The sequence below is a fragment of the Pithys albifrons genome, chromosome 29 (genome assembly GCF_047495875.1).
Source record: "Pithys albifrons albifrons isolate INPA30051 chromosome 29, PitAlb_v1, whole genome shotgun sequence".
Classification (NCBI taxonomy): Eukaryota; Metazoa; Chordata; class Aves; order Passeriformes; family Thamnophilidae; genus Pithys; species Pithys albifrons.
The window spans coordinates 1,216,017-1,238,681 of NC_092486.1; the positions used below are offsets into that span (position 1 = coordinate 1,216,017).

The 22,665-nt window shown below is 58.9% G+C and overlaps 1 protein-coding gene across 1 annotated transcript in view; it reads left to right on the forward strand.

Annotated features, from left to right (window-relative positions):
• The first annotated feature begins 395 nt into the window (after nucleotides 1-395).
• The window catches only part of ARHGAP25 (Rho GTPase activating protein 25), a 34,514-nt gene continuing 12,244 nt past the window's right edge, over nucleotides 396-22,665 (forward strand). The window contains exons 1-6 of the mRNA XM_071579213.1: nucleotides 396-783; nucleotides 9,304-9,467; nucleotides 13,978-14,065; nucleotides 15,313-15,432; nucleotides 17,814-18,021; nucleotides 20,712-20,844. Coding sequence (XP_071435314.1) covers nucleotides 723-783; nucleotides 9,304-9,467; nucleotides 13,978-14,065; nucleotides 15,313-15,432; nucleotides 17,814-18,021; nucleotides 20,712-20,844 — 774 coding nt within the window. The 5' untranslated portion in view covers nucleotides 396-722. The remainder of the gene's footprint in view (nucleotides 784-9,303; nucleotides 9,468-13,977; nucleotides 14,066-15,312; nucleotides 15,433-17,813; nucleotides 18,022-20,711; nucleotides 20,845-22,665) is intronic.

A 22,665-nucleotide genomic window follows, 5' to 3' on the forward strand; every position in this document is an offset into this window, starting at 1 on the left:
GGCCACCTGGGCCACCAACCCAGACCCTTGGCATGGCCACCTGAGCCACCATTGCAGAGCCCTGGAGTGGCCACCTGAGCCACCACCCCAGAGCCCTTGGCATGGCCACCTGAGCCACCATTGCAGAGCCCTGGAGTGGCCACCTGAGCCACCACCCCAGAGCCCTTGGCATGGCCACCTGAGCCACCATTGCAGAGCCCTGGAGTGGCCACCTGAGCCACCAGCCCAGAGCCCTCAGTGTGGCCACCTGAGCCAACCACCACCTGAGCCACCCCCTCAGAGTCACAGCCAGCTCTGTTTTCTGCCGGGAAAACAATTCCCCAGACCCAGGGCTGGGCTGTGCCCTCCTGTGAGTGACTCTCAGTGCCCCACAACCCCAGAGGGACCAACTTCCTCAAACGCTCCGAGCAGAGCCCCGGGCGGCACATCCCGGGTGGCACATCCTGGGCACGCTGGGGCCGGGCAGAGGTGCCCCCAAAGCAGGGAGGCAAAGGAGGCCCCAGCTGAGTGTGGTCAGGGCAGGCAGAGCAGGAAAGCAGGGCAGGAAGGTACTTTTATGGGGCTCTCCGGGGCCTCTCTCGGAGGAGGAGGAAGTTCGGTGGCGAATCAACCCTTGGCGAGCTCTGCGTTGGGGGATCAACCCCTGGCACAGCCTGGGCTCAGAGACACTCCTGAGCAAACCCACCTTGGAGGGAAAGAGACCCAACCCTTCCTGAACCAAAATGTCCCTCAAGCTGCCACGGAACTGGGAGTTCAACCTGAAAATGGATGTGGCAAAAATAGGTACCGTGAGCGGCTCTGGTGGCCCTTGGGGGTCGGGGGTGGTGGGCAGGGCAGGGGCAAGGGCAGGGCAGGGCAGGGCAGGGACAGGGCAGGGGCAGGGGCAAGGGCAGGGCAGGGCAGGGCAGGGACAGGGGCAGGGACAGGGGCAGGGGCAGGGGCAGGGGCAGGGGCAAGGGCAGGGCAGGGCAGGGACAGGGTCAGGGTCAGGGGCAAGGGCAGGGGCAGGGCAGGGACAGGGACGGGGCAGGGGCAGGGGCAGGGGCAGGGGAGGGCAGGGCAAGGCAGGGGCAGGGGCAGGGACAGGGGCAGGGACAGGGACAGGGGCAGGGGCAGGGGAGGGCAGGGGCAAGGCAGGTCAGGGCAAGGCAGGGGCAGGGCAGGGCAGGGGCAGAGGCAGGGGCAGGGCAGGGACAGGGACAGGGGCAGGGGCAGGGCAGAGATAGGGACAGGGCAAGGCAGGGGCAGGGCAGGGCAGGGGCAAGGCAGGGGCAGGGACAGGGACAGGGACAGGGGCAGGGGCAGGGCAGGGCAGGGGCAGGGGCAGGGGCAGGGGCAGGGGCAGGGGCAGGGGCAGGGGCAGGGCAGGGCAGGGGCAGGGGCAGGGGCAGGGGCAGGGGCAGGGCAGGGGCAGGGACAGGGACAGGGGCAGGGGCAGGGGCAGGGCAGGGCAGGGCAGGGGCAGGGGCAGGGGCAGGGCAGGGATAGGGACAGGGCAAGGCAGGGGCAGGGCAGGGGCAAGGCAGGGGCAGGGGCAGGGGCAGGGACAGGGGCAGGGGCAGGGACAGGGACAGGGACAGGGGCAGGGGCAGGGGCAGGGCAGGACAGGGGCAGGGACAGGGACAGGGGCAGGGGCAGGGGCAGGGCAGGACAGGGGCAGGGGCAGGGGCAGGGGCAGGGCAGGGCAGGGGCTGTGGGGTGTCTGTGGCCAAGCCCAGCTGTGATTTCAGCCCCTTGGAGGGAGGACTTGACCCTCTGGGGGCACTGCCTGGTTTGCAGATGGTTTCCAGATGATTTGCAGATGATTTTCAAGATGTGATTTGCAAAGTTGTCCCCAGGAACGATCTGGGGGCAGGGCTGGGGCTGTGGCTCTGTGGGGTGGGGGACAGGGGGGACATGGCACTGTGGGGCTGCTGCCCCCCAAACTGCAGCTCTGGGGGGTTTGGAGCCCAGGGGAGGAGCAGCAGAGCGTGGTGGGGTGTGGGAAAGGGAGGACATGGCACTGTGGGGCTGCTGCCCCCCAAACTGCAGCTCTGGGGGGATGTGGGCACAGGGGAGGAGCAGCAGAGCACAGTGGGGTGGGGGACGGGGGGGTTGGCAGGGTGGGTTTCAGGGGGACATGGCACTGTGGGGCTGTTGGCCCCCAAAATGCAGCTCTGGGGGCTGTGGGCACAGGGCAGGAGCAGCAGGGCAGGCCCAGGGGCAGCTTGGCAGGAGGAAGCAATCAGGGCCCTTCATCACCGTTTCCTCTCCCAGGGGAGGAGCCCTCTGGTGCCATGGCCATGGCGGGGCCTCTCCCTGTGCCCTCTTGAGCCACCAACCACCCGTGCCCAGGCCCTGCAGGGCACCCACCCCATCTCCAGCCTGGGAATGCCTTGGGAATGCCTTGGGAACCCTTGGGAACCTCTTTGGAACCCCTTGGGAATGCCCTGGGAACCCCTTGGGAACCCCTTGGGAATGCCCTGGGAACCCCTTGGGAACCCCTTGGGAACCTCTTGGGAACTCCTTGGGAATGCCCTGGGAACCCCTTGGGAATGCCTTGGGAACCCCTAGGGAACCTCTTGGGAACCCCTTGGGAATCCCTTGGGAATGCCCTTGGAACCCCTTGGGAACCCCTTGGGAATGCCTTGGGAATGCCCTGGAAACCTCTTGAGAACCTCTTGGGAACCCCTTGGGAATGCCCTGGGAACCCTTGGGGAACCTCTTGGGAACACCTTGGGAATCCCTTGGGAATGCCCTTGGAACCCCTTGGGAACCCCTTGGGAATGCCCTGGGAATGCCCTGGGAATGCCTCGGGAACCCCTTGGGAACACCTTGGTCTGTGCCAGGTTTGACCCATCTGGTTTCTCTGCCAGGTCTGACCCAGCTGGTCTGTGCTGGGTTAGACCCAGCTGATCTCTCTCTGCCAGGTCAGACCCAGGTGGTCTGTGCCAGGCCTGCCCCCGCTGCTCTGTGCCAGGTCAGACCCAGGTGGTCTGTGCCAGGCCTGCCCCCGCTGCTCTGTGCCAGGTCAGACCCAGGTGGTCTGTGCCAGGCCTGCCCCCGCTGCTCTGTGCCAGGTCAGACCCAGGTGGTCTGTGCCAGGCCTGCCCCCGCTGCTCTGTGCCAAGTTAGACCCAGGTGGTCTGTGCCAGGCCTGCCCCCGCTGCTCTGTGCCAAGTTAGACCCAGGTGGTCTGTGCCAGACCTGCCCCCGCTGCTCTGTGCCAGGTCAGACCCAGGTGGTCTGTGCCAGGCCTGCCCCCGCTGCTCTGTGCCAGGCCTGCCCCCACTGCTCTGTGCCAGGCCTGCCCCCGCTGCTCTGTGCCAGGCCTGCCCCCACTGCTCTGTGCCAGGCCTGCCCCCACTGCTCTGTGCCAGGTGTCCGTGTCTCCAGGGCTGCTGTGACTTCCCTTGGGAAATGTAAAGTCGTATTTGCAAAGATTTGCAGGAATTGCAGCTGAGCTGCCCCTGCTCCCGTTGGCTCCTCCTGCCCTGGGGCACTTCCCCTCCTTGTGCCCAGCCCTGGCAGTGGCACAGGCAGCTTTGGGAGCCCCTGGGCAGGGCACCAGCTCTGCCTCGTGCTGAGGGCACTGAAAAGGTCCTTAGTCATTCCAGGGAAATGGGGATTTCATTGTGCAAATTCCTGTGGCACCTTCCCTGGTTTTACTGCAGGTGCCCCCTGTGCCTCCTGCAGGGCAGGGAGGGCTCTGGCCCAGGGCAGGGCTGTGTGGGCACCAGGGTGGCACCTTCTGTCATTTCCCTGCAAGTCACCTTTGCCAGGGCTCCTCTCTTTGGGCACTGGGCAGCAGGACATGGGCACGGCTGTGCCCAGTGCCAGGGCTGGGGGAGAGGGAGGATGTTTTGGAGGAAATACTGAACCTTAGAGGTGGTTCCACAGGAAATGCTTTGGGGGCACCACGTTGGCTCTTTGTGCCCTGTGGGAGGGCAGAGAAGGGCAGAGTTGAGTGTGCAGGGATGGGCTCTTGACGGAGGTGGATGGCAGTGCCAGGCCAGGCTGGGCAGAGCCAGGGAAAGGGCTTGGTGCCCACCCCATGTAAAGTGCTGAGCTGGGCATTGCACCTGAGCTGGGCATTGAACCTGAGATGGGCATCACCCCTGCACTGGGCATGGCACCTGAGATGGGCATTGAGCCTGAGATGGGCATTGAGCCTGAGCTGGACATTGAACCTGAGCTGGGCATTGCACCTGAGCTGGGCATGGCACCTGAGCTGGGCATTGAGCCTGAGCTGGGCATCACACCTTAACTGGGCATTGCACCTGAGCTGGGCATTGAGCCTGATCTGGGCATTGCACCTGAGCTGGGCATTGAGCCTGATCTGGGCATTGAGCCTGATCTGGGCATGGCACCTGAGCTGGGCATCACACCTTAACTGGGCATCACCACCTAAACTGGGCATCACTCCTGAACTGGGCACCTCACCAGTCACCACAGAGCAGTGCCACCACCCACCCTCGGCTGTTCTGGGTTTGCCAGTGCAGAAAATGTTGCCCAGGGCAGAAAGCGCCAGTTGTGAGCAAAGCCAGGCCAGTCGGACCCTGCCCACCCTCCCGGGCACTGCCCACACTGCCCCTGGCACTGCCCACACTCCCAGGCACTGTCCACACCCCAGGACATTGCCCACACCCCCGGGCACTGCCCACACCCCCGGGCACTCCCCACACTCCCAGGCACTGCCCACCCCCCCGGGCACTGCCCACACTCCCAGGCACTGCCCACACCCCCGGGGACTGCCCACCCTCACGGGCACTGCCCACACCCCCGGGGACTGCCCACACCCCCGGGCACTGCCCACACCCCCGGGGACTGCCCCCACCCTCGGGCACTGCCCACACTCCCAGGCACTGCCCACACCCCCGGGCACTGCCCACACCCTCGGGCACTGCCCACACTTCCCCTGGCACTGGCACCTGGTGGGGAGGGGACAAAAGGAGCAAAACGGCTCCTCTGGCCTTAAAGGGGCCCAAAGTCCAGGCAGAGCTGCCCCTGGAGAGGGAAAACAGCCCCGTGTGTACCAGGGGCACAGAGTGGGCACAGTGGGGGCAGAGTGTGGGGACATGTATGGGCACAGTATGGGCACAATAGGGGAACATGTATGGGCACTGTATGGGTACAGTGTGGGCACAGTGTGGGGACATGCATGGGCATGGTATGGGCAGAGTATGGGCACAATATGGCCACATGTATGAGCACAATATGGGCACAGAATGGGCACAGTATGGGCATAATATGAGCACAGTATGAGCACATGTATGGGCACTGTATGGGTACAGTGTGGGGACATGTATGGGCATGGCATGGGCACAGAATGGGCAGAGTATGGACACACTATGGGCACAGTATGGGCACAATAGGGGCACAGTATGGGCACAGTATGGGCACAGTATGGGCACAATAGGGGAACATGTATGGGCACTGTATGGGTACAGTGTGGGCACAGTGTGGGGACATGTATGAGCATGGTATGGGCAGAGTATGGGCACAATATGGCCACATGAAGGAGCACAATATGGGCACAGAATGGGCACAGTATGAGCACACGTATGGGCTCTGTGTGGGTACAGTGTGGGCACAGTGTGGGGACATGTATGGGCATGGTATAGGCACAGAATGGGCAGAGTATGGACACACTATGGGCACAGTATGGGCACAATAGGGGAACATGTATGGGCACATGTATGGGCACTGTATGAGTACAGTGTGGGCACAGTGTGGGGACATGTATGGGCACAATGTGGGCAGAGTATGGGCACATATATGGGCACAGTGTGGGCACTTTTTGGGCACACGTATGTGTACAGTATGGGCACATGTGTGGACACTTTATGGGCACAGTGTGGGCACTTTATGGGCACAGTATGTTCCTCCCAGAAAGGGCAGGAAACCACTGCATTTTTCCAAACCCCCCGGGATTTCTCCTGCCAAGCTCCGTGCTGTCGGATGCCAGGCTGAGCCCTTCGGGGCAGGCTGGGCATGGGGTGGGTAGAGCAAATCCCAGAATTCCATCTGCTTCCAAGCCTCGTGCTCCTGGAGCACCAGCCCTGCCAGGCTGAGCCCTTCGGGGCAGGCTGGGCATGGGGTGGGGGCAGCAGATCCCGGGATCCCACCGGGATTATCCCTCCAGGAGCGGGCAGGGCTCTGCCCCCGTGGGCACTCCCGGGGCTGCTCCACCCCGAGGAGCATCATTCCCAAAAATCCCTCCCCTCCCAGGAGTGGGAACATCCCCAAGACGTGAAGGAAGGAATGTGGAAATCCTGATCCCTTCGCTGGGAATAACCAACATTGGGAGGTGTGGGCAGTGCCCTTTGGCAAAGGGGCAAAGCAGCTCCAGGAGTGGAGGAGCCATCGGGGGTTTCTCCTCAGGGAACCCCCCGGGACCAGCATTTTCCCTCTGGAAGGTCCCTGTTCCCGAGCTCCTGCCCTGCAGGGCCATGCCAGGGCACACACTGAGGGGGCAGCGCCCTCCTGAAGGCTGGTTTGGGGATGCCAAACCCTTCTTGGCATTCCAAACCCTTCTTGGCATTCCAAACCTTTTGGAATTCCCAACCCTTTTTGGGCTTCCAAACCCTTCTTGGGTTCTAAACCCTTTTAGGATTCCAAACCCTTTTTGGGCTTTTAACCCCTTTTTGGGATTCCAAACCTTTTCTGGGATTCCAAACCCCTTTTGGGGATTCCAAACATTTTGTGGGATTCCAACCCTTTTCTGGGATTCCAAACCCGTTTTGGGGATTCCAAACCTTGTCTGGGATTCCAAACCCTTTTGGGGATTCTAAACCCTTTTAGAATTCCAAACCCTTTTGGGGATTCCAAACCTTTTCTGGGATTCCAAACCATTTCTGGGATTCCAACCCTTTTCTGGGATTCCAAACCCTTTTGGGGATTCCAAACCTTTTCTGGGATTCCAAACCATTTCTGGGATTCCAAACCCTTTCTTGGATTCCAAACCCTTTTTGAGATTCCAACCCGTTTTTGGGGTGTTCCCCAGCCGTGCCCCCTGTGTGTGCCTGTGCCATGGGAGCAGCTGGCACAGGGCTGAGGTGTGCCAGCCCCCCCAGCACAGGGAAACAACAGAGATTTGGAATTTTCCCGGGTTTGGGTTCTTTGTGCTCAGCTCCAGGCCAGGATTCCGGGGTTTTCACATCCTGGAGCTCCGTGTTCCTCTGCCCAGCCCGGGCAGGGATGGGGGTCTGGGGGCAGAGATCCCACCCCAGTGCCCTTGGCTGCGCCCAAACCCCTCTGCCAGGAGCCCCCGCAGGGCCCAAACCTGAACCCCCCTCACCCTCAGGGCCCCTCCTGGTGCCCCTTTTGGCCAGGGAGGGGCAAACCCTCAGCAAAACCCCGTGCAGAGACCAGGGAGGCCAAATGGCCCTGGAACCATGGCATGATTTGTGCCCTGCAGCTCCAAATGCTGACTCTGCCCAGCTGGGTTGGCACTGGGGGGTGCAGTGCCCAGTCCAGAGGCAAAAATCCCTTCTGGGAATGATCCCTCCTGAGGCTTTCGCTGTCACAGAGGCACTGAGAGGTGCCAGTGGGGCTGACCTGGGCACAGAGTGGCTGAGAGGGGCCAGGGGGGAAGGGACCTGGGGATTGGATTGACAGGAGGCTGAACATGAGCCAGATGTGTGTGCCCAGAGGTGCCCAGGTGTTCCCAGGTGTGCCCAGGTGTTCCCAGGTGTGCCCAGGGGTGCTCAGGTGTGCCCAGGTGTTCTCAGGTGTGCCCAGAGGTGCCCAGGTGTTCCCAGGTGTGCCCAGGGGTGCTCAGGTGTATCCAGATGTGCCCAGGTGTGCCCAGGTGTTCCCAGGTGTGCCCAGGGGTGCCCAAGGGTGCCCAGGGGTGCCCAGGTTTTCCCGGGGTGCTCAGGTGTGCCCAGATGTGCCCAGGGGTACCCAGGTGTGCCCAGGTGTTCCCAGGTGTGCCCAGGGGTGCCCATGGATGCCCAGGGGTGCTCAGGTGTATCCAGGGGTGCCCAGGAGTGCCCAGGTGGCCAAGAAGGCCAGTGGCACCCTGGCCTGGCTCAGGGGCAGTGTGGCAGCAGCACAAGGGCAGTGCCCCTGTCCCTGTCCCTGTGCCCAGCCCTGGTGAGGCCACACCTCGAGTGCTGTGCCCAGTGCTGGGCCCTCAGGTTGGGAAGGACATTGAGGGGCTGCAGCAATTCCAGAGAAGAGCAACAAGGCTGGAGAAGGGCCTGGAGCCCCAGCCCTGTGGGGAGAGGCTGAGGGAGCTGGGGGTGTTCAGCCTGGAGAAGAGGAGGCTCAGGGGGGACCTCAGCACTGTCTGGAACTCCCTGACAGGAGGTTGGACCCAGGGGGGGTTGGGCTCTTTTCCCACACAACCAGCAATGGCACAAGAGGGCACGGCCTTAAGCTGTGCCAGGGCAGGTTTGGGTTGGATCTTGGGAGGGAATTCTTTGCAGAGAGGGTGGTCAGGCCTTGGAATGGGCTGCCCAGAGAGAGGGTGGATTCTCCATCCCTGGAGGTGTTTAAGGTGAGACTGGATGTGGCACTGAGTGAGAATCCACCACGTCTTGATCCAACCCCACTGGGAGAATCCACCATGTCTTGATCCAACCCTACTGTGAGAATCCACCACGTCTTGATCCAACCCCACTGGGAGAATCCACCATGTCTTGATCCAACCCCACTGTGAGAATCCACCATGTCTTGATCCAACCCTACTGGGAGAATCCACCACATCTTGATCCAACCCCACTGTGATCACCAGCCCAGGGCACTCTGTGCCCTGGGCTGGTGATCACAGTAGGGTTGGATCAAGGGTTGGGCTGGATGATCTCAGGGGTCTCTTCCAACCCAGTCCATTCTATGATTCTGTGATTCTGTGATCTGCATGGCACAAACAGGAGGCAGGGACGCTGCTCTGCCCACTGGCACACCCACACTGGCACTTTCCCCCTCCTTGGAGACTTTCCAGTCCCGTGGTGTGAGTTGTGAACTCCAGGCTCTCCCAGAACAACTTCCAAGGAGTTGTTCCCAGCCAGGCAGGTCACTCTGCTGTCTCTGTCACTGTCGCTGTTGCTGTCACAGGGGTGGGCACAAAACCCACACGTTGCCATTAAAAACAAAGCCCACCCAACCCCCCCAAAAGCTCCTGATTCTCTTCTCACTTGAGAGCCAAAGCCTCCCACGCAGGAAAAGGAAGCACTCGCGGGCAGATACTGCAGCCACTTCCTCTGAGCGCTGGGTTAGCTGAGCAGGGCGCAGGGGCCGGGCTGGCAGCTGGTCCCTGTGCCCCCAGTGTGCCCAGTGCCCCCCAGCAGCCCGTGCCACCCCTCTGTGCCCTGGCAGGGCGGTGCAGGAGCGTGATGAGCGGGCAGGAGCTGGAGCGGCCGCTCAAGCTGGGCTGGCTGAAGAAGCAGCGCTCCATCGTCAAGAACTGGCAGCACAGGTACTTCGTGCTCAAGGGGCAGCAGCTCTACTACTACAAGGATGAGGATGATGCCAAGCCACAGGTAGGAGCGGCCACCGGGCTGTGGTGGTGCTCAGCATCAGCCTGGGGTGGGGCAGGGTGGGGAGGAGGAGCTTTGGGGTGGGCAAAGTGGGACCTTCCAGTGCCTGAGGGAGCCTGAGAGGAGGATGGAGGGAGACTCTGGTCCTGTCTGGGCAGTGGCTTTAAACTGGCACAGAGAAGGTTTAGGTGGGATATCGGGGGAAAAAAAAATCTTCCCTGTGAGGGTGGGCAGGTCCTGGCACAGGGTGCCCAGAGAAGTTGTGGCTGCCCCATCCCTGGGAGTGTCCAAGGGCAGGTTGGAGCAACCTGGGACAGTGGGAGGTGTCCCTGCCCATGGCAGGGGGTGGCACTGGATGGGCTTTAATGTCCCTTACCCGCCCCCGGCTCCCCACAATGGTTTGGGATGGGTTTGGAGTTGGGTATTAAAGGCATTTTCTGCCTCTGGGCAGTAACAGAGATGAAAGATCCTGAGGAGGAACTTCATCTCTGCACTGAAATCCCTCAGGTGCCAGGGGCTGGGTGACCCTGTGCCCACAATTGGGGTGCTGGGGCAAACCCAACCAGGCTCCAGCTCCAAAGCCAGGGGTTGTTTCCCAGGACAGGAGGGCAGGGCTGAGGAGAAGGGCTTGGTGCCCACCATTGTCCTGGCAGCAGGAGCAGCATGGGGAGCTCTGGGAGAGGTGCCAGCCCTGCTCCTGGTGGGCAAAGTGCCTGGCAGGAGGATTGAGGGCATTTCAGCACAGCCTGGCTGTGAGAGGGCGCAGAGAGCTGGGCAGAGCACAGCCAAGGACAGCAGCTTCCATGGCACCTCCTGCCATGGCAGGGGCAGCTGGAGGGGGAGGAAATGTCTCTCTCTGGTCCCTGGGTTTGTGCCCCAGCCCAGCACCACCCTCAGTGGGGCACATGCTGCCCCGGTGCCATGGGGCATGGCCAGAAAGCTCCTTCTCCTCTGAGGGCAGGGCTGGGAACCTGCTGAGCACCCTGAGTGGAGCAGTTCTGGGGTTTTGGGGGATCCTCAGGAGGGCACAGCGACCTCCCGACCCTGGCATGGACCTGGGGTGTGCCCACCCCCTTGGGCAGGATTTAAACTGCTGCACCAGTGCCCAGAGTCTGCAGCCCCCTCTGGGAGCATCCTCTGGGGCTCCATCCCACCCCCAACTGCACCATCCCACCCCCAGCACCACCATCCCACCCCCAGCTGCACCATCCCACCCCCAGCACCACCATCCCACCCCCCACTGCACCACCCCACCCCCAGCACCACCATCCCACCTCCAGCACCACCATCCCACCCTCCAATACCCCCAGCACCACCATCCCACCCTCCAGCATCACCATCCCACCTCCAGCACCACCATCCCACCCCCAGCACCACCATCCCACCCTCAGCACCTCCATCCCACCCCAGCTCCACCATCCCACCCCCAGCACCACCATCCCACCTCCAGCACCACCATCCCACCTCCAGCACCACCATCCCACCCCCAGCACCACCATCCCACCCCCCACTGCACCATCCCACCTCCAGCACCACCATCCCACCTCCAGCACCACCATCCCACCCTCCAACACCTCCAGCACCACCATCCCACCTCCAGCACCACCATCCCACCCTCCAACACCTCCAGCACCACCATCCCACCCCCAGCACCACCATCCCACCCTCCAGCACCACCATCCCACCCCAGCTCCACCATCCCACCCCCAGCACCACCATCCCACCCTCCAGCATCACCATCCCACCCCCAGCACCACCATCCCACCTCCAGCACCACCATCCCACCCCCAGCACCACCATCCCACCCCCCACTGCACCATCCCACCTCCAGCACCACCATCCCACCCTCCAACACCTCCAGCACCACCATCCCACCCCCAGCACCACCATCCCACCCTCCAGCATCACCATCCCACCTCCAGCACCACCATCCCACCCCCAGCACCACCATCCCCCCCGCCACTGCACCATCCCACCCTCAGCACCACCATCCCACCTCCAGCACCACCATCCCACCCTCAGCACCTCCAGCCCCACCATCCCACCCCCAGCACCATCATCCCGCCTCCAGCACCACCATCCCACCCTCAGCACCTCCAGCACCACCATCCCACCTCCAGCACCTCCAGGACCACCATCCCACCCTCCAACACCTCCAGCACCATCATCCCACCTCCAGCACCACCATCCCACCCTCCAACACCTCCAGCAACACCATCCCACCCTCAGCACCTCCAGCACCACCATCCCACCCCCAGCACCACCATCCCACCTCCAGCACCTCCAGCACCACCATCCCACCTCCAGCACCTCCAGCACCTCCATCCCACCTCCAGCACCTCCATCCCACCTCCAGCACCACCATCCCACCCCCAGCACCACCATCCCACCTCCAGCACCACCATCCCACCCCCAGCACCACCATCCCACCTCCAGCACCACCATCCCACCCTCAGCACCTCCAGCACCACCATCCCACCCTGAGCCCCCTGGGCTGTACCCACCCTCTGTCCCCCCCTCCACCATCCCAGTTCACCTGCCTGGCAGAAATCAGGAATCAGGGACCTTCCTTTGTGAGTCTCCACCATCTTCTCCCAGTTTGGATTAATTCCAAACCCTCCCCTGTGCCAGGAAAACACTTTTCTGGACAAAGTGTTAAAGGAACAAAACTAATCCCAGGACAGAAAACACTCCCAAGGGGAAGGAGGTCGGAGCATCCTCGGGGTGGGAGCACAGGAGGGTCCAGGTGCCACCTCTGGCTTTGCCCCATGTCAGGGTGACAGGGAGGAGGAGCCTCCCATGGAAATGGGACATGGGAACAGCAGGTCCTGGGAGAACCTGATTGCTCTTCATGGCACTTTGGGCAGCTCTGGCTGTGCCCCTGTGGCACCACCCCAGGGCAGGTCCAGCCCCTCTGGTTCCACCAGTGGTTCTGATGGATCCATCAAAGATCCTGATGGATCCGTGACAGATCCTGATGGGGATACAACAGATCCTGGTGGAGACACCACAGATCCTGGTGGATCCATCCAAGATTCTGATGGATCCACCACAGATCCTGATGGGGATACAACAGATCCTGGTGGATCCATCAAAGATTCTGATGGATCCATCCAAGATTCTGATGGATCCACCACAGATCCTGATGGAGACACCACAGATCCTGGTGGATCCATCAAAGATTTGGATGGATCCACCACAGATCCTGATGGACACACCAGAGATCCACCAAAGTTTCTGAGGCACAGCCCCATTTCCTGCCCCAGGAGCCTCCAGGAGAGGCTCAGCCCCCACTGCTGGGGAAGAGAAAGTCCAACAGAAATGACTCTTTTCCACTTTATTTTTACATTTCCCATCCCTTTTCTTCTTTTACTCTACTCTCTCCTGCCAGCTTTGGATTGGTTTTGGGTTGGGTTTTGGGTTGGGTTTTGGTTGGTTTCTGGGTTGGTTTTTGGATTAGTTTTTGGGTTGGTTTTGTGTTGGTTTTGGGTTGGTTTCTGGGTTGGTTTTTGGGTTGTTTTTTGGGTTGGGTTTTGGTTGGTTTTTAGGTTGGTTTTTGATTGATTTTTAGGTTGGTTTTTGGGCTGGTTTTTGGGTTGGCTTTTGGGCTGGTTTCTGGGTTGGTTTTTGGGTTGATTTTTGGGCTGGTTTTTGGATTGATTTTTATGTTGGTTTTTAGGTTGGTTTTTACGTTGGTTTTGGGTTGGTTTTTGGGTTGGTTTTTTTGGGTTGGTTTTTGGGCTGGTTTTGTGTTGGGTTTTGAGCTCGTTTTTGGGTTGGTTTTTAGTTGGTTTTTAGGTTGGTTTCTGGGTTGGGTTTCTGGGTTGGTTTCTGGGTTGGGTTTTGGTTGGTTTTTGGTTTGGTTTTGGTTGGTTTTTAGGTTGGTTTCTGGTTTGGTTTCTGGGTTGGTTTTTGGGCTGGGTTTTTGGTTGGTTTTTGGGTTGTTTTTTGGGTTGTTTTTTTGGGTTGGTTTTGGGTTGGTTTTTGATTGATTTTTAGGTTGGTTTTTAGGTTGGTTTTTGATTGATTTTTAGGTTGGTTTTTGGGCTGGTTTTTGGTTGGTTTTTGAGCTGTTTTTTGGGTTGGTTTTGGGTTGGGTTTTGGGTTTTGGTGCTGCTGTGGGACAGGAACAGTTTTCCCGCTCCCTTCAGGATCCTCCAGGGTTTGCCAAGTGCCTTCTCCTTTGTTCCCTCTTCTTTCATTTCCAACAAGGTCTAAAAAAAACCATGAAAAGGGAGGAAAGGAAAAAATCGAGCAAAAGAAGCAGTTTTGTCATTCTGAGAATTGGAAAAAATGGCATTTAAGAAGTGGCCTTGAAAAGTCATTCCAGGTTGTCTGTATTATAAATCTATAGAGATACAGAGATGGACACACATATTTATGTGTCTAGTTATAAAAACAGATGAGATGCATCCCCTGCAGTGTGTCTGAGGGCAGGAATCCCCCCCTGTGCTGCTGTGCCCTCTCAGGGCTGGCACAGGGCACTCCCAGCTCCTGCTCTGCTCTGTCCTAGGGCTGCCTGTCCCTGCAGGGCAGCACCATCCAGGAGGTGCCCACCAACCCCGAGGAAGGGGCCAAGTTCATCTTCGAAATCATCCCAGGTGAGGCTGCCTGGGCTGCTCTGCCCTCCAAACTCACTCCTGGGGGCTTTTCCCAGGCCTTTTGCTCCCAGTTCTTCCCGAGGTCCCCACGGTGCTGTTTAATGTGAAATAAATCCTGCTCTCAACACCCCCAGCCCAGGGAGGGCCTGGGGCAGTGCCCAGGGGGAGGAGGAGCCTTGCCAAGCTGCCAAGGGCAGCACTTTCTGTTCCCTCCCTCCAGGGAATGGTCACAGCTCTGCTTCCTTTGCAGCCAAAGGGACACCCGTGGGGAAATGGGGGCCAAGGGCTCTTTGGGCAAAGGAACCAGCAAGAACCAGCCAGTGCCCCCCAGAAATGCTGCAGCCCCGTGTTTGGCAGGGCAGGACTCCTGGGCACCCTCCTGTGCCCTCCCAAAAATGCTGCAACCCTTGTTTTTGGAGGGGCAGGACCCTGGGAACCCTCCAGTGCCCCCCAAAAATGCTGCATGTCCTGTTTTCCTTGGCAGGGCAGGACCCCTGGGCACCCTCCAGTGACCCCACCAATGCTGATCCCTCTTTTCCTGGGCAGGGGTGCCAGGAGAACAGCCCAGGGTGGGGCAGGACCCCTGGGCGCCCCCCAATGCCCCCCACCAATGCTGATCCCTGTTTTCCTTGGCAGGGCAGGACCCCTGGGAACCCCCCAGTGCCCCCCACCAATGCTGATCCCTCTTTTCCTTGGCAGGGGTGCCAGGAGAGCAGCCCAGAGTGGGGCAGGTCCCCTGGATACCCTCCAGTGCCCCCACGAATGCTGCCTTCCTGTTTTTTATGGCAGGGTAGGACCCCTGGGAGCCTCCCAGTGCCCCCCACCAATGCTGATCCCTCTTTTCCTGGGCAGGGGTGCCAGGAGAGCCGCCCAGGGCCGGGCAGGACCCCTGGGTACCCTCCAGTGCCCCCCACCAATGCTGCATCCCTGTTTTCCTTGGCAGGGCAGAACCCCTGGGAGCCCCCCAGTGCCCCCACCAATGCTGATCCCTATTTTCCTTGGCAGGGGTGCCAGGAGAGCAGCCCAGGGCCAGGCAGGACCCCTGGGCATCCCCCAGTGCCCCCCACCAATGCTGATCCCTGTTTTCCTTGGCAGGGGTGCCAGGAGAGCCGCCCAGGGCCGGACAGGACCCCTGGGCATCCCCCAGTGCCCCCACCAATGCTGCATCCCTGTTTTCCTTGGCAGGGCAGGACCCCTGGGTACCCCCCAGTGCCCCCACCAATGCTGATCCCTCTTTTCCTGGGCAGGGGTGCCAGGAGAGCCGCCCAGGGCCGGGCAGGACCCCTGTGTGCTCATGGCCAGTTCCCAGGGCGAGATGGACGAGTGGGTGAAGTCGCTGCGCCGGGCACTGGGCTCGGCCTCGGGAGGTAACGGGCACCAGGGGTGGCCCTGGGAGGGTCCTCTCCTGCTGCCTCGTGCTCTGCAGCACCTCTGGGGGAGGCTTTCCCAGGTGGGCTGAGGAATCCTCCCCTGCGGGAACTGGAGCTGGAATGTGGGGCTGGGAATGCCCTCGGGACCCGGAGCAGATCCCGGGGCTGGGGGAAGGGCAGCTGAGCCTGAGGGAGCATTTCTGGGCTGGTTTCACCTTCCTCTGCCAACTTCCTCAGTGGCTTCTGCACCCTGGGAAAGCTGGTCTTGAAAGCAACTCCCACTGGGCGACAAATCGCTGAGAAATGTCCCTTTCCCAGCCAAGGGCTCTGCTCTGCTCTGCTCTGCTTTGCTCTGCTCTGCTTTGCTCTGCTCTGCTTTGCTTTGCTTTGCTTTGCTTTGCTTTGCTTTGCTCTGCTCTGCTCTGCTTTGCTCTGCTCTGCTTTGCTCTGCTTTGCTTTGCTCTGCTCTGCTTTGCTTTGCTCTGCTCTGCTTTGCTTTGCTCTGCTTTGCTCTGCTTTGCTTTCTTTCTGCTTTTCCTGCTCACCCCAACTTTTCTGCCCCCATTTTCTCTCCATCCTGCCTTGGCCACACACTCACTCTCCTCACACTCTGGCATGAGCCCTTCCAGCCCCTGGATCCTCATTTCCAGCCCCTGGATCCTCATTTCCAGCCCCTGGATCCTCATTCCCAGCCCCTGGATCTTCACTTCCAACCCCTGGATCCTTTTCCAGCCCCTGGATCTTCACTTTCAGGCCCTGGATCCTCATTTCCATCCCCTGGATCCTTTTCCAGCCTCTGGATCCTTTTCCAGCCCCTGGATCCTTTTCCAACTTCTGGATCCTCATTTCCAGCCCCTGGATCCTCATTTCCAGCCCCTGGATCCTTTTCCATCCCCTGGATCTTCATTTCCATCCCCTGGATCCTTTTCCATGCCCTGGATCTTTTTCCAGCCCCTGGATCCTCATTTCCATTCCCTGGATCCTTTTCCAGCCCCTGGATCCTTTTCCAGCTGCTGGATCTTCATTTCCAACTTCTGTATCCTTTTCCATCCCCTGGATCCTCATTTCCATCCCCTGGATCTTCACTTCTAACCCCTGGATCCTTTTCCAGCCCCTGGATCCTTTTCCTGCCCCTCAGTTATTCCATCCTAAAACTGGGAATTATAAACCATGGATGGGTCAGAAAGGGGCACACTCGAAATTTGCCCCCACAGGTGAAACCACAAAAGAAGCAGCAAAGGTGACTCCTCCTGGCAGGACGGAGTGTCCACATTTTTCCTGTAAGGATGAACTCCTGTAAGGAAGATCCAGCAGTAAAGGCTTTGGGCCCCTATTATGAGCCTTGGGCTGAGCTTAGTTCCCCTCTGATGAGCTTTGGGCTGAGCTTTAGGCCCCTCTGCTGAGCCTTGGGCTGAGCTTTGGGTCTCTCTGATGATTCTTAGTCTGAGGTTTGTGCCCCTCTGATGATTCTTGGGCTGAGCTTTGGGTCCCTCTGATGAGCTTTGTGCCCTCTGCCAAGCCCTGGGCTGAGCTTTGTGCCCCTTTGCCAAGCCCTGGGCTGAGCTTTGTGCCCTCTGCCGAGCCCTGGGCTGAGCTTTGTGCCCTTCTGATGAGCCCTGGGCTGAGCTTTGTGCCCTCTGCCGAGCCCTGGGCTGAGCTTTGTGCCCTCTGCCAAGCCCTGGGCTGAGCTTTGTGCCCTCTGCCGAGTCCTGGGCTGAGCTTTGTGCCCTCTGCTGAGCCCTGGACTGAGCTTTGTGCCCTCTGCCGAGCCCTGAGCTGAGCTTTGTGCCCTCTGCCAAGGCCTGGGCTGAGCTTTGTGCCCTCTGCTGAGCCCTGGACTGAGCTTTGTGCCCTCTGCTGAGCCCTGGGCTGAGCTTTGTGCCCCTCTGATGATCCTTACTCTGAGCTTTGTGCCTTCTGCCAAGGCCTGGGCTGAGCTTTGTGCCCTCTGCTGAGCCCTGAGCTGAGCTTTGTGCCCTCTGATGATCCTTACTCTGAACTTTGTGCCCCTTTACCGAGCCCTGGGCTGAGCTTTGTGCCCTCTGCCGAGCCCTGGGCTGAGCTTTGTGCCCTCTGATGATCCTTACTCTGAGCTTTGTGCCCCTCTGCCAAGCCCTGGGCTGAGCTTTGTGCCCTCTGATGATCCTTACTCTGAGCTTTGTGCCCTCTGCCGAGCCCTGGGCTGAGCTTTGTGCCCTCTGCCGAGCCCTGGGCTGAGCTTTGTGCCCTCTGCCCAGCCCTGAGCTGAGCTTTGTGCCCCTCTGCCGAGCCCTGGGCTGAGCTTTGTGCCCTCTGATGATCCTTACTCTGAGCTTTGTGCCCTCTGCCCAGCCCTGGGCTGCTCTCGGTGCCCTCTGACCGTGTGCCCTGGTCCACAGCGGTGTTTGGGCAGCACCTGGCAGACACTGTGGCGTACGAGCAGCGCTTTGGGCAGCCCCAGGTGCCCGTGCTGGTGCAGAAGTGTGCCCAGTTCATCCTGGAGCGGGGCAGGAGCGAGGAGGGCATTTTCCGGCTCCCTGGGCAGGACACGGTGGTGAAGCAGCTCCGCGACGCCTTCGACGCCGGCGAGAGGCCCTCGTTCCACAGGTACCTCTGCCCCCCCAGGTGCCACCCCAAAGCCGGGCACAGCTGCCCCTCTGACCCCCCTGCAGTGCCCTGCAGCAAGGCTGGACCCTCCAGAGGGGAGGGAGCTCAGCAGGAACCACAAATGGGAGGTGCAGAGAGGGGAGTCGTGGGAGTGACGTTTATGGAATGGCAGAATCCTGGGATCTGTTGGGCTGGAAGGGACCCATGAGGGTCAGTGAGTCCTGCCCTCAGCAGAGCATCCTCAGCAGCTGCTGCTGCTGCTCCAAACATCTGTCCCAGCACAGCATCCCCAGCAGCTGCTGCTGATGTTCCAAACATCTGTCCCAGCACAGCATCCCCAGCAGCTGCTGCTGATGTTCCAAACATCTGTCCCAGCAGAGCATCCCCAGCAGCTGTTGATGAGGTACAAACATCTGTCCCAGCAGAGCATCCCCAGCAGCTGTTGATGATGCTCCAAACATCTGTCCCAGCACAGCATCCCCAGCAGCTGTTGATGATGTTCCAAACATCTGTCCCACCAGAGCTGCTGCTGCTCCAAACATCTGTCCCAGCAGAGCATCCCCAGCAGCTGTTGATGATGCTCCAAACATCTGTCCCAGCAGAGTATCCCCAGCAGCAGCTGCTGATGTTCCAAACATCTGTCCCAGCAGAGCTGCTGCTGCTCCAAACATCTGTCCCAGCAGAGCATCCCCAGCAGCTGTTGATGCTCCAACATCTGTCCCAGCAGAGCATCCCCAGCAGCTGCTGCTGCTCCAAACATCTGTCCCAGCAGAGCTTCCCCAGCAGCAGCTGCTGATGTTCCAAACATCTGTCCCAGCAGAGCTGCTGCTGCTCCAAACCTCTGTCCCAGCAGAGCATCCCCAGCAGCTGCTGTTGATGCTCCAGAGCAGGATCTGAAGCTCCACAGTGGGAGTGTGGCCCAAGGTGGAAGCCCCAGACAGGAGGAGCCCAGCACACCCTCAGGAGCCCAGCACACAGTTTGGCACAGCTGGCACAGCTTGGCACAGCTGGCACAGCTTGGCTTTCTGGGGAGGTGGGAGAAGGGTTTGCTCCCTTTTTCTTGGGGTTTTCTTTATCACTTGACCTGCAGCAACAAGAGCCAGTGCAGAGCTCCAGATGTGCAGCTCCCAAACCAGTGGGGCTCCAGCTGTGCAGTGGGGGAAGAAAAGGGATTTTGGGGGGAGATTGAGGGTTTTTAGTGTAAAGGGGGCACACTGAGACCCCTGTGCCCTGCCAGGGCAGCCGCTGTGGCTTTGGCTCCTGCTTTGCCCACAGTTGTGAGGGAGCAGCCAGGACAGGGACTGTGCCAGGATCCAAGGGCAGTGACTGAGACAGGGACTGTGCCAGCTCAAAACTCGGCCTTGGGAGGGCACAGGAGCCCTTTTACTGCATTTCTGGCTATTCCAGCTCAGCCCAGGCCCACCCCTGCTCCCTGCATGGGCACCTGGTGCACTAAACCTCCAGCAAACCTCGTGCCAGCCGGGCTTGGAGTGCCCTGTGGATGCCCCCAGCTTGCTCTGGCCTCCCATTTCACACCTCCCCGTGCCCAGCAGGAGCTCGGGCAGGGTTTAGAATCATAGAATGGATTGGGTTGGAAAAGACCTCCAAGATCATCGAGTCCAACCCTTGGTCCAACTCCAGTCCCTTTACCAGATCATGGCACTCAGTGCCACGGCCAAGCTCAGGTTCAAACCCTCCAGGGATGGGGAATCCACCCCCTCTCTGGGCAGCCCATTCCAATCCCTGAGCACTCTCTCTGCAAAGAATTTCTTTCTGCTCTCCAACTTCAATTTCCCCTGGCAGAGCTTGAGCCCATCGTGCCCCCTTGTCCTATTGCTGAGTGCCTGGGAGAAGAGACCAACCCCCAGCTGGCCACAACTTCCCTTCAGGCAGTTCCAGACAGTGCTGAGGTCACCTCTGAGCCTCCTCTTCTCCAGGCTGAACACCCCCAGCTCCCTCAGCCTCTCCCCACAGCACTTGTGCTCCAGTCCCTTCTCCAGCCTCGTTGCTCTTCTCAGTTGGATTGGAAGAGACCTCTGAGATCATCAAATCCAACCCTTGATCCAACCCCACTGGGATCACTCTGGCACTCTGTGCCCTGGGCTGGTGATCACAGTGGGGTTGGATCAAGACATGTTGGATTCTCTGTCCCTGGAGGTGTTTCAGAGGACACTCAGTGCCACCTCCAGTCCCTTCTCCAGCCTCGTTGCTCTTCTCTTCTCTTCTCAGTTGGGTTGGAAGAGACCTCTGAGATCATCAACCCTTGATCCAACCCTACTGTGATCACCAGCCCAGGGCACAGAGTGCCCTGGGCTGGTGATCACAGTGGGGTTGGATCAAGACATGTTGGATCAAGACATAATGGATTCTCTGTCCCTGGAGGTGTTTCAGAGGACACTCAGAGCCACATCCAGTCCCTTCTCCAGCCCCTCAATCTCTTGCCTCAACTGAGGGGTCCAGAACTGAACACAACACTCAAGGTGTGGCCTCCCCAAGGCAGAGTCCAGGGGAAGGGTCACTGCCCTGGGCCTGCTGGCCACGCTACTTTGGATCCAGGCCAGGATCCCCTTGGCCTTCTTGGCCACCTGGGCACACTGGTGGCTCCTGTTGAGCTTCCTGTCAATTAGTTTGCTGCCCTGCTGGCACCTGCTGGGTCTGGGTTTCTCCCGAGGGCTCTTGGCACCTTGCAGGGACACGGATGTTCACACGGTGGCGTCTCTGCTCAAGCTGTACCTGCGGGAGCTGCCCGAGCCCGTCGTGCCCTGGGCACAGTACGAGGATTTCCTGCTCTGTGGGCAGGCACTGGATGCTGAGGAGACCAAGGTAGGGCTGCCTTTGGTTGGCACCTTCTGCCCTCCGAACCAAACCGGCTGTTTCAGTGCCAGGGCCGGGGGGCTGGAGGTGCCAGGGTACGTGAAGCTCTGCCAGCTGTGGAATTCCTGGCTTTGGAATGTGGGGGAGGAAAAGGGAAACAACTAAAAGGAAGGATATCAGCTGTGGAATTCTTGGGTTTGGAATCTGGGAAAGGAAAAAGGAAACAACTAAAAGGAAAAATATCAGCTGTGGAATTCCTGGGTTTGGAATCTGGGGGAGGAAAAAAGAAAAGGGAAAAATATAATCTGTGGAATTCCTGGGTTTGGAATCTGGGAAAGGAAAAGGGAAAAGGGAAAAATATCAGCCGTGGAATTCCTGGTTCTGGGATTTGGGGGAGGAAAAAAGAAACAAGAAAAAGGGAAAAATATCAGCTGTGGAATTCCTGGGTCTGGAATGTGGGGGAGGAAAAGGGAAACAACTAAAAGGAAAGATATCAGCTGTGGAATTCCTGGGTTTGGAGTCTGGGAAAGGAAAAAGGAAAAAGGAAAAATATCAGCTGCGGAATTCCTGGGTCTGGAATGTGGGGGAGGAAAAGGGAAAAGGGAAAAATATCAGCTGCAGAATTCCTGGGTTTGGATTCTGGGAAAGGAAAAGGGAAAAGGGAAAAAATCAGCTGTGGAATTCCTGGGTCTGGAATGTGGGGGAGGAAAAAAGAAACAAGAAGAAGGAAAAATATCAGCTGTGGAATTCCTGAGTTTGGAATCTGGGAAAGGAAAAAAGAAACAAGAAAAAGGGAAAAATATCAGCTGTGGAATTCCTGGGTCTGGAATGTGGGGGAGGAAAAAGGAAAAGGGAAAAATATCAGCTGTGGAATTCCTGGGTCTGGAATCTGGGGGAGAAAAAAGGAAAAGGGAAAAGCGGAAAATACCATCTGTGGAATTCCTGGCTTTGGAATCTGGGGGAGGAAAAAAGAAACAAGAAAAAGGGAAAAATATCAGCTGTGGAATTCCTGGGTCTGAAATGTGGGAAAGGAAAAAGGAAAAAGATCAGCTGTGGAATTCCTGGGTCTGAAATGTGGGAAAGGAAAAAGGAAAAAGATCAGCTGTGGAATTCCTGGGTCTTGAATCTGGGGGAAGAAAAAGGAAAAGGGAAAAATATCATCTGTGGAACTCCTGGGTTTGGAATCTGGGGGAGGAGAAAGGAAAAATATCAGCTGTGGAATTCCTGGGTTTGGAATCTGGGAAAGGAAAAAGGAAAAGGGAAAAGGGAAAAGGGAAAATATCAGCCGTGGAATTCCTGGGTTTGAAATCTGGGGGAGGAGAAAGGAAAAATATCAGCTGTGGAATTCCTGAGTTTGGAATGTGGGGGAGGGAAAAGGAAAAGGGAAAAATATAATCTGTGGAATTCCTTGGTCTGGAATCTGGGGGAGGAAAAAGCAAAAAGGAAAAATAGCTGTGGAATTCCTGGGTCTTGAATCTGGGGGAGGAAAAAGGGAAAGGGAAAAGGGAAAATATCAGCTGTGGAATTCCTGGGTTTGGAATCTCGGGCAGGAGAAAAGAAACAAGAAAAAGGAAAAAGATTAAAGAGAGAAACTCTCCCAAGGCCAGTGGGGGGCTCTCAACTGGACAAAACGGGTTTATGGATTTCAAAGGTTAAATTTTACTTGTTGTGGAGCCCCTGCAGGAAACAGCAGGTGTGGGAAGCAGGAGAGAAGGAAACCAACCACCTGCATCCTCCACCTGCCTGAGCTGAGCTGGGAGGGCTCGGGGGGACACCAGGGGAGCAGGTGGGGATTTGGGAGAGGGAGAGGTGAGGAACAGGTGGAACTGT